At 30.2% G+C, this 12,219-nt stretch overlaps 1 protein-coding gene across 2 annotated transcripts in view; it reads right to left on the reverse strand.

The window, feature by feature from the left end:
* The window catches only part of LOC107440188 (uncharacterized), a 48,453-nt gene that overhangs the window by 17,443 nt on the left and 18,791 nt on the right, over positions 1-12,219 (reverse strand). For both annotated transcript variants that reach the window (XR_015432426.1, XM_016053041.5), the window contains exons 2-3: positions 1,870-1,930; positions 1,687-1,747 (exon numbers count right to left, since the gene is read on the reverse strand). Coding sequence is in view for 1 of the 2 variants with exons in the window: in XM_016053041.5 (XP_015908527.1) it covers positions 1,687-1,747; positions 1,870-1,930 (122 nt within the window). In the remaining variant the exon portion in view is untranslated. The remainder of the gene's footprint in view (positions 1-1,686; positions 1,748-1,869; positions 1,931-12,219) is intronic.

Genomic DNA, 12,219 nt, shown 5'->3' on the forward strand with positions numbered 1-12,219 from the left:
TAGACAGCTAGACAATTTTGTCTTTTTATTTAAACAACATTGTTTAGTTGAATTTTGATATGATTTTTTATGTTTAAGAACATAATGTAATATCTTCTGAAAAAAGTCCAATGTCATATGGGTGGGAAGTAACACTTTGAGGGCCATTTTCACATTCATCAGATTTTGTTATGCTAGAAACGTTTTCTTCAACGGAAGTATCATATTTTTGTACAACAGAAAAACTTACATTGGTACTATATGCTGTCACCTCACTAAGTTCAGGTCGTGATTTTTTCTCAAAGTAATTAAAAATTTTTAAATTCTTGCCTTTTGACATCCAAAATATCCAAGAACAGCAAATATATATATATATATATCACGTGATTTTGGTTTCAAAAGTACAACCCTATTATAGTAAATGTTTTTTCTGTAATCTGAGAAATACCATGAGAAAAAAAAGTAGGCATAAGGCACATAAAAATATATAGTCTTAAAAAATAATAGCTCGCATAATTTTTACTAAAATTTTTATTTTTGCCATTTTGTCTGAGCTCAAGGGGGGTGTTTAAACCCCTCCCTTGCGTACGCCACTGACATCAAAAGACTTTAGTAAAATACTATCATTTTAACTATTTTACTGCAATAATTTTGTTTAAATTATGAAAAAGGGAATGCGTGGTACTTTTAATATAAAATTGAAACTTCTTTAGACGTAATCTTTTTTAATGAAGGCAGCAAAGGAGGACAGTTTTAGAACAATTAAAAATAAATTTAGACCCAACAGCCAAAAAATATTATATTAATAGCCATCGTTATCATTTTATTAAAATATTTACCAGTACAGAAAACAGAGGATGGATAAATTAAATCCTTTAAAAATTAGCTTTCATGAGTTTTAAACTGTTTCTGGTTTTAATTTTTTATTTTATAACAGTCGTTAAACAGCTGACCCGATTTTTTGAGTTTACGACTATCGATGCTTAACTCCGTAGCCTTGTAATTTTGAACCCAATCCATAAGACAAGGGAACACTTCGAGTGAGAATTGGGGGTAATTTGCCCTCGTGGAGAACTTTTTGAATGAACTAGCCCGCGTTTGTGTCGCATGGAGAGGAAAACCACTAAAAACCTCCCACGGTTAGCTTGACGGCAAGAGGACTCAAAATCATGATCCATCAACCAGTGAGGATGTTTTACGTCAGCACTGTGTGATAGGTGCGAGCCGGTTGTGAAATTCGTATCGATCGGATTTGAACCCGAGTTGCATCATTAGGAGGCGAGAGCTCTTCAAAAGGAAAATATACGCAGCGTTTGAAACATATGATACGTCATCAAAAGTGTCGCATCAAGTCGTCGTGGGACAATTCATCGCGCTTAATTCGTTGAGGCGACAGTTCGTCGCGGGCACAATTCGTCGCAAGCACAAGTTGCGAGAACAGTTCTTCGCAGGTAAAGTTTGTTCACCAGGAGTTGACACTTGGCTCCGCTTTCATCACGTGGTATCCGACGATACCATTTTGTTATTTCTGGGAGAAGGATGTCAACAATCAAGAACGAAGTTGTTTTTTTTTCTCGATCGTATGAAAAAAAATTTTATTTCGCAATCCTTATGTGCATTTTTTTTAATATTAAATGTTTCATAAATTTTCATAAACGTTAAACCATGGAACATTTCATAAAACGTTAAAATAAAAATAAATCTTACCATTGCCCCTCTGTAATAGGCAGTTGTTAACGTTCTAAACCTTTCTTGACCAGCTGTATCCCTATGTACAATGAAAATAAAATTAATACAAAATTACAGTCTTAAATGCTTTCGAAAAGATCTAATTTTGATTTAAAAAAATTTTTTTTTCATTTCTAAAAGTTATTTTTAAAATAATCTTACCATATCTGTAGTTTAATTGGCATACCATCAAGGTTGACTATTTTCTGTTTAAAATCTATACCTACATTAAACAAAGAAGATGGTTTTAGGAAACAATATATTATATATATATATATATATATATATATGAAAATTAGGATATGTATAGGATACAAAAAATATATTTATGTAAAAGTTACAGCTCCATTGATCCATGAGATAGTTTATATTTGTCAATTAGAACCAAACTGACACTTTCTAGCATGATAAATATTCAATATAATTACACTGTTGTAGGAAATTAAGAGAATTTTCAGACTTGGTCGATCATCTCTAGAACTACTGGTCCGATTTTAATGAAGTTTGATATGTTCATACATTGTTACAATACAAAACAAATAACCATTCAACAATTGTAATACAGACGCATGATTGAGCGTAACACTCGTTGGAGTCGGAAGGTATGAAATTGCCACTGGACAATTCAGGACAATTGCCACAGGAAATGATGAACTGCCTTATTTCAAGTATCACACTGCAAGGTCTGTATCAGTGGCGTAGTGAGGGGTGGGCAAGGGGGGTCATCATGCCCCGGGCGCTACTCACAAAGGGGCGCCAAATGGTCCGCAAAACAAAAAATTGCTGGATAATTTTTATTTTTATTATAATTGGTTTCTGGAAAATATATTTTAATTTTAGTGCCAGTGTAATATAATAAATGTTAATTCATAAATAAAAAGGAACACTAATAGTCTAATTTAAAGTGTAATAATATATTCATAATAGAAATGGCACGTCTTGTCTACTGGCAGGGCTGACTGTCCGACAAGCACTTGCTTATGGCATCAACGCTGTGTGGTTACAGAAATTATCTCCTTTCTTGATTTCTCTGATGAAACAATATGTTATAAAAAATATTTGAAGTTCACAAAGTACAAACATTCTTTCTTTCAGAACAATATTTATTTTTATTTCCATAAACGCAATGTATTTGAAGTTTACAAAGTACAAACATTCTTTCTTTCAGAACAATATTTATTTTTATTTCCATAAACGCAATGTAGCTTACGCTTGTTAAAACGATAACAATAACACTCTAATGTACTTATATGTACACGGAAAAAAGTAGCCGGAAAATAACAACTAAAGGATCGTAAGGAGACACACTTCAAATACAGCGTTTTGCCGTTTCTAGGAAAGAACGCAAACACCGTATTTGTTGTGTGCCTGAGAAATATCTATATTAAAAAAATAAATGATTCCTTATTTGTTACCTTCCGGATACTTTTTTTCATGACTGTACGTATCTTTGATACTTACGACAGGTTGTGGAAGTCTGCAACAAATTAGGGAAATACTCGAAATATTAACGTTTAAGTTATTTCGCGCATTCAAGGCATTCTTGGTAAGTAATGAAACAAATAATGAAGTCATGTTAAAAAACTAGCACTTCAAGTTGGTACAAAAGTTGGAAACCTATTATCTTTACTTAAACTTGTAGCTCAGTTTGATCCGCTATTAGCAAATCATCTTTAACATGCCACAGAAACTCCAAAAACTGTCTCATATTTGTCAACACAGATCCAAAATGAATTCATTCATCTTCTGGCATCTACAGTTCGAAATCAACTAATAAGAAAATATTATGAACTATCAAAAGAAATAAATATTATGGACTTTAGTTTGATTCAACTCCTGACATCTCTCATCGAGAACAAATGTCCCAAGTCGTTAGGTATGTAGATGTTGATTTTATGAATAAAAAACTTTCCATCAAAAAATCTTTTTTTTTGGGGGGGGGGGTATTGAAATACATGTTAAAGATGCAGCCTCGATCAAAAATACAATTATAGAATAATTAATTCCGATGAAATTTCTTTAACAAACTGCAGACCACAGAAAACATACATCTGTTTTTCTCACGTTCAACGTTACAATGGGAATTATTAAAATATGCTTTAACAAAAACTGCAAAATGCAAGCTGTTAGCGTTATCATCAATGGGCTAAAGAATATAGTAGAACTATTTGAAAAATTAGCAGAGGACACTACCACTACAAGTGACACCAGAAGTGAAGCTACAATTCTGTTTCAAAATATACTAACTTTTAGTTTCATAACTTTAGTTCATTTCTAATATGAAATCTTAAGGAGGATTGATCGTGTGCAGCTCAGATTACAAGATCCTAGAATGAATTTTAGAGAAGGGTTCAATGATCTTGAATCATTAGCGACTGAACTACCTGAAATTCGAGACAAGCTCTGTGAAGAGGCAATAGAAAAAGCGAAGTCTCTTTGTGAAAAATGGGATATTGATGCAACAATACGTGTAAGAAGACGCCGCAAAATGCTCGCAGAATTGGCTAAAGATGTTGTTTTTTCCACAGAAAGTGAAATTTCTCGCTTTACGAAAAGCGTTCTTGATCGCCTGCAACAAGAAATATGTACCTACACGATTAAGTGACCTTAATTTCAAATTTGGATTTCTACTAGACATTGAAAATTTATTAAACGAGGATAGTGTTGATAACGACCTTGAAAAAAAATTGCAAAAATTTGGGCGAATTTTATTATACAGATTTCAATGGAATAGAACTTTTTATCGAAATATGTGACTGTAAAATGTTACTCCGCAGTAGAAAATAAATTGAACCTAAAACTCCGTACTTTCATAATCTCGTATGGAGAAGATGTTTTTCCAAATCTGAGAGTGGTACTTCTGACTATCTCAGTATCAACTGCTAGCTGCGAACGTTCATTCAACAAATTAAAATTAATTTTGACATATCTACGATCTACGAAGGAACAAGATCGTTTAAGTGACCTAACATTAAGTGTGGAAAGAAACAAATTTGTAATTATCAACTTTGATGATATTATTGATAAATTTGCTACATCAAAAGCAAGGAAAATTTATACATAGTAATTAGTTTTATTAATTTATTATAATCATATTATTATCAAATATATGTATCCCTTTAGAGATAATAAATATTTACTTATTTATTGTTTTTTTACTGCGTGTTTTTAAAATATTTCTTTATAAATATGTAAAATAAATAATATGTATCTTTTGAACTAATTCTAGATGATCATATACAATTCAGAATCTAGTCTTGTTTTCTCAACTGCATTTTTTGTCTCAAATTTAAAGTCTAGCTTGAGCCTATGACTTTATTTATTTTACATTATTTATTTAATAATTCGGGAGTATATTTTATATATAATACTATATGGTTTTCGAATGGGGGGGGCGCTAAAAAGGTATTGTGCCCCGGGCGCGAGTTAAGCTCGCTACGCCACTGGTCTGTATATCTATCTATAAGAGGGGACTTTATCCTTAATAACATATATTTCCCCCCCCCCTTCATTCTGCAACCGTTGTTTCATACCTTCCGAATCCAGCGAGTGTTACGCATGATCATGCGTGTTACAATTATTGAATGGTTATTTGTTTTGTATTGTATCACTGTATTTACACATCAAATTTCATTAAAATAGGTCCTGTAATTCTGCAGATGATCGACCAAGTCTGCAAATTCTCTTAAACCAGTGTAGTAGTCTTATTCAGAATGTTATATTGGGAAGTATCATTCTAGTTTAAAATAAACTATAAAATGCAATTCAACTTACCACTTTTTAAAAATTTTTATGAAGTAACGTGAACAGCATTTTTTTAATGCAATAAATTAAAGGGAATGATCATTCTCTAGTGTAACGCTTAACCAGGGGTCTGTTTAGAAGAAATTTGGGTCCGTTAACGGACCCTTCACAAAATATCTTTTCATAAAAACGGACCCTTCACAAAATATTTTAACTTAACGGACCCTTCACAAAATGATTTTTCTTTTAATCGGACCCTTCACAAATTTGTTCATCTTCATTATTATTTTGTTAATCGAATAAACCCTTTCCAGGGCAGAAAAGAAAAAAGATGGATGTAAACGAATAAAGTTTTGTCTTCGGCAGACGATTCTTCCATTATTCATCCGAAATGAATATTCTGCGCTCAGCAGTATAGGCTAAATACCAAATATTTGTATGTTGCATCTCTAATTTAGAAGCAGCAATTGTTGTTTATTTTTTAAAATTTAATTTTTTTAATTATAATTTTACAGTGTTGAGCATAATCTTGTATGTCTTTACAATTTAAAAACTCCTTGAAAAAGTTTTTTTGGGAATAACGGACCCTATTTGCACAAATTCATAAAAACGGACCCTGGTTGAAAGAATGTGGGTAATTATTTCACTATTTCACGAAAAACGGACCTTTCACAAAATGTCTGGACAGACCCCTGGCTTAACTTAACTGAAAGATTTAATTCTATTTATCATTTTTAAAAAGTTTTAACAAATTAAAGTGAGCATTTTTTTAAAGTAACGAATTAAAGTGAATGATCATTCTAGTGTGACGGTAAACTTATCTTAACTTATCTAATTAAAAGGTAAACTTAACTGAAAGACGTGATTCAATTTTTTATTTCTTCAAAATTCCAACTAATTAACGATATTGGTGTTAATTTGTTGGAATTAATTTATTTGATCGATATTATGTTTCATCAAAAAAAAGTAATATGCTTCGAAATGTTTAAAAATTTTTTTTGACTGTTTATGGTTTATCATCATTCTAGTTCAAGATTATAATAAAAAGAAAGATGTGGTTTAACATTTTATTTTTGAAGTTCTAACAAATAAATGATATATCAGCAGATTTCTCCCTAGAAATAAAAAAGGGCAAGGCACTTCCACACAGAAAAGGGCACTTTGAGTTTTGAAAGGGCACTTCACACTGTAAACATTTATCAAAATGTGTAATAATATGTAATAACTGCATTTTATCCTCAACAAACTTTAAATTGGCCCTTTATACTGTTTCATGTGTATATTTCAAAAAGTAATACTCTCTCGATCATTATCAAAATAAGAAATAAACATGTAGTTTATAAAAAAATAATTAAAGGCATGCTATAAGAAAGTCACCATGCACAATTTGTTTTAAAAAAAAGTGAACTGAAAAAGAAATGATTATGGATAAACAACTTAAAAGCTTTTTTCTATAATTTAAACTGAAAATTACGAGAAAATAAACATTTAAAATTGCCTTTTTTAAAAAAAGCAGTTTTAAAAAATAATTTTAAAATCACTTAAAAAATTCCTTAATATACACCCGAAAAAAAGAAAAACTTATAAAAAATTAACCAGTTGAGAATAATCCTAAAAAAAATAATCAGAATTGAACTTATGAAGACTGATAATTTTACCAGTATGAAATTATTACTTACACAGTGAATTAATTTTTTAAAAATAAAATATGAATAAAACGGCAGTGTTTTTATAAGATGGCGGCTAATTCTTACAAAAAGTTGAAAAAAAACGCATCAAAAGGCAGGCAGGGCTGGCCATCGTTCTAAAGACTTTTAGGGAGAACACTGTAGCAGCCAAAATAAAAAAATTTGCCAAATTTCAAAAAATTACAGAATAAAATTGTTTTTATCTTTGTCAGACTCATAATGAAATACTTAGGTCTTTTGCAATAAACTTTAAATTTCCCAACTTTGTTTAAAATGAACAGCCCCACGTTTTTCATTTAAGATTCCAAAAATTAGATATTCTTCTTTTTATTCCTTTTGAAAAACAGGGTTTATAAAAACTTTTTTTCGTTTCAGTGTAGTAACTCCAATCCCTTATTTGAGTGCACCATCCATTATTGTCGTCTGCAAAATATTTCTCCTGTTTTATTCATTTTCATTACTACCAGAAACACCTGAATCTTTAACTATTCATCGAAGTGGTTAGTAACTAATTTGTCCAACATGTCTGGGTTTCTATTTATATTGTAATGTATGCTGTTAATATTCAATCTCTTTGTCTGCTTGACCTACTTAAACGCTTTTTCTCTTCTTTTGTCAGTAAGTTAACTTGAAGCATGAGGCCCGATTTTAATATGTTTCGAATTTAAAACAAAAAAATATGTAAAAGACAAATTAAACTTAGTTTTTAAATTTATGGTTTACATAAAAAGATAGAATTTGTTTAAACTATAAAGAGGCTTGATAAGTTTAAGAAAAAATAATTTTTGTTCCTAAAGCAGAACTGAAAATTAATATTTTACATCCTGGGGAATCGAAGAATGTTTTAAATATAACATTAAAACTCATTGTAATATACGTTTAATATTGCAAAAAAAATAATCGACACATCTCAGTTATCATCATCAATTATTGTAATATATTTCATGTAATCCAGGACCATCTAGAACTATTGTGCAATACATTTCATGTAATCAAGGACGATCTCGAACAGGGGTTTCCAACTTACATGAGGCCGGGGGCCACATTTAAAAACACAAATCAAATGGCGGGCCGTAACTTTATCATAATTTTATGCAGGACTCTTTCATGTTTTAAGGAACATTAAATATTACTGTCAGATTTTTACCAAGTTGCACAAAACAAAAGTACTGAATTACAAATTAAAATAAGAAGTAGATTTTTAAAAATATTTAGTTTCATATTAATAATATTTTTAAAAATATTAAATTAATAATAAAAATTTGGGCTACAATAGCTTTAATATGCACCTATGTATTAAACAATTAATGTGCGACAGATATCTAATTGTTATGATATAAAACTTTAAAAAAGTTGGCATTAAAACTTACCTAGTAGCACACAAAATATTCAATGAGAAAATTCAGGTTTGTCTGCTGCAACCACCAGAGAATAGATATTTACAATTTAAATTTAAAATTTACAAATGTGTGTGTAAATATTTTCGTCCAAAATGAGTGGTTTCAAAAAAGTTAAATCGGAGAATTTCTTCGAGAAAATTTCTAATACGCACATGCTAAATTATATTCCAAAATACAAAAAAATGAAATAAAAAAGAGCAACATACACGATTATTTCTGTATTTGAATAAATATTTTCTTGGATGCAAAACCTGAGAAATAAATTTCTTTGCATCGTTGGTGTGTTTTAAATTTCACAGAAACGAAGAAATTAGGTTTTTATTAACGAAAAAAGTATTTCAAACCCATATAGATTTTTTACGAAAATCGTCCTCAAAAAAATGACAAATAATATATTTTAAATAGCGGGTCACAAAAAAGGCCTAGCGGGCCGGATGCAGCCCCCCGGACCGCCAGTTGGAAACCCCTGGTCTAGAACTATAGTAATATATTTCATATAAACAAGAGCCATCTGTCTGATTTTTAAATCTTTATGAATAATCTGCTTTATAATACCACGGTATAGGTTTCATATCATCAAAGACCATCGGCATAAGTTTTATCATCGCGCAATATTGGGACGTTGTCCCTAATTGCAAAGAACCATCAATATGAGTTTTATATAACCACGAACTATTGTAATATGTTTTATGACATCAAAGATCATCCACATAAGTTTTATCCTCGCATAGCATAGCATAGCATAAAGTAAAGTAAAGTAAAGTAAAGTAAAGTAAAATAAAATAGTAATGTGGGTTATACTGTTTAAAGAATTAAACACTGATTTCCTTGTTTAAAGCAATTAAAAAGGCCAATCTAATCTTACAAAAATGTGGCTGGGTGGCGCAGTTGGTTTGTCGTCGGCCATCTGAGCCCAAGTCTGCGGATTCGATCCCCGGCCCAGACACCGGATTTTCGGGATGCAGAAAATCCTCAGCGGTCACGTCGTATGATTATGTGGCATGTAAAAGATCCCTGAAGTGCCTTATTGGCTCTTGGCATTTCAGGCAAAATTAAATTCCTAGTGCACTTTAGCGTCCAAATAGAGTCTCGGTGCTGCCATCTAGTGTGGCAGGAACTAGACGTCCAAATTAACTTGACCAACGGTATCTCACCCATTGTGGTGGTCCCGAAAGAATGGATACCACCTCTGGAGAACACACTAGGTCTGCTCATCGGCAAGACCGATTGTGCAGCTCATTGGAAATATAAAAAAAATATATATAAAAAAAAATATATATATATAAATAAATAAATAAAAAGAAAAAAAAATCTTACAAAAATGCTTTAAAAATATTATTTAAAATTAATGAATAAAAATATTTAAAACTCTTGAAATATTTAAAAATTATTTTCATATAAATAAGAAATACTTTTATGTTATAAATTTAAAAAATTAGTTCTGAAGTTTCAATTCAATATTATTTCTCAAAAATTAATATGAAAATTCCATTAACATATTCCACGTCTTTTAAATAGGTATCAAGAATCAAATTCAATTTTAATTCTAATGAAAATCAATAACTGTTGTTTGAAGGATTATATCAAACTCTTTAGAAATTGTTTTTAAAAAAAACCCGTCTAGACAACCGACGTAAAGAATTGTCACAAAAATTCATTTACTAATTTGCTAGCAATAACTTGAAACAATACACCATTCAAATACAAATATTACGCTTCGATTATAATAATTTGATGTGTTTCACTATTTCCATACTCTATTCACAATTGTAAAAAAAAATCTGTTTTCGTCTGATTTGTTCATATTTTATTAATTAATTCCCCGTCTATTCCATTAAATAATGTAGACCTTATAAGAAAATATAGACTTGCTGAAAAAAGTGTTTAGAAAAGCATTATAATAATGTATTTAAACCTAACTTTACGTTTTCATAAACATTTAAAAGTCTTAATTTAAACTATAAGTAATTATATTTATGAAAGCATTGTTTAACAAACATTTAACCAATAAGTGTCTGAGTCTAGATCTTTCAATTATATGAATATTATCTATGAATATTAAAATATCCAAACATCTCATGCTTTCAACTTTTAATGTCATTGTTTATTCAGAAGCATCTACTAGCGTGTTTTTGCTTTAGCTAGCAAAACTTTTTAAAAAAGATTCTTTTTAAGAAAATTTCTCAGCCTCATCTGAGAGCTAAAAAAATTCAAATTTTTTAAAGAGATATTTTTTAAAAAATCTTAATTGGTATTTTTAAATTTTGTTACTTAGAATTTGATAGGAAGTCCAAATATTAGAAGTTTTTGAACCGAGGAAATGAGATACTAGCTAAATTTGCTCCACTTCTTTGAACTCTCTCTTCGGCGCAGAATTTTTATTGAACATATTTTCATACTTTTTTCATTATTTTGTATTAATTTAGGTCAAAATAAGTGTAAAATATCATATTTAGGTTATGAAATACAGTATCTTTTTGTGCGTGAAAGGTAAACTCTTTCAAACTCTGCTCATTTCCAAGCAATAGTGCTTCAAATTTGCAGTTACTTAGATCTAACAAAAACAATTAATCATCAATGAAATTACTTTAATTTGCAAAATCAATAATTGAAAAAGTTTTGAATATAAATGAAAAAAAATATTTCAAGCTATTTTTTTTTGGGGGGGGGGATTTATATTCTAGTGCAAATATAATTCCGATAATTTGATAGATTTTTTTAGTTACTATGAGACTGTTTTTTTATAATTAAAAAATACCGAAATATATTTTTGTTTGTAATTAGAGAATCAGAAAAAAGAAATGTATGAAAGTTACACCAGTGTACCATCCGCATTAAAGGGTTACAACTTAATTGTTGAAGCAAAAACACCCCACACCCACAAAACATCCATTTTTCATGCCACATATCGTTCTTATCAACATTCACTATTTTCGAAATTTACTCTTTCTTTTTTCACTTTATTTGAAAATTTATATTCGCCTTAATATAGAAATGTAATTTCTCTTTCTGTAATTGTTGGGTTCACAACAAGATAATATGAGTTTGCCTAAAATTTGTAACTCGGCGTTCATGAAACTGAAATTAAATCGCGACAGTCAAAGTTGTATCAATGCTACCTGATTAAAAACTTGGCTTCAAAAATACATAAAGAAGAAATGAAAGTCGATATGTTTCAAGCGCTTCAAAAATAGGCGCCCGTTTTCAAGATTTACCAGGCGTGAATGAAAAGAGACAAAAGTGATTTGAAATATTAAACGTTAAGTTGCCAACGAAAAACGGAAAAATACAAATAAGAAAGAAAACGAGAAAAGCACAGCAGCCGAGCGAGAAAGAAAAGTTGAAAAACAGAACAAAAAGAACCACAGTAGCCGACAAGAGCGAATCAATGCTGTAGCAAACTTTTAATCTGGCTATAGAGCCAGAGTGTTTTTAATTTGAATATGAATATTGAATTGTAAATCACACGCGTAGATTTGATTGATTAATTTAAGAAATAATAAATAAATAAAAACGAATTGGGTTTCTGCAACTTTTTATATTTTTAGTCGTTTGTAGTATCCCTGTGTTCAACTGATGGCCTTAAATGTTTTTCAAAAAATATTAATAAATTATCTATATTATATAAAACGCTAATACGTATGCATCAATAAAACCGATGATATTTCTTTTCTCGCGTT

Source organism: Parasteatoda tepidariorum, chromosome 3 (assembly GCF_982258835.1).
Source record: "Parasteatoda tepidariorum strain Cologne lab strain chromosome 3, Ptep-v5.0, whole genome shotgun sequence".
Taxonomy (NCBI): Eukaryota; Metazoa; Arthropoda; class Arachnida; order Araneae; family Theridiidae; genus Parasteatoda; species Parasteatoda tepidariorum.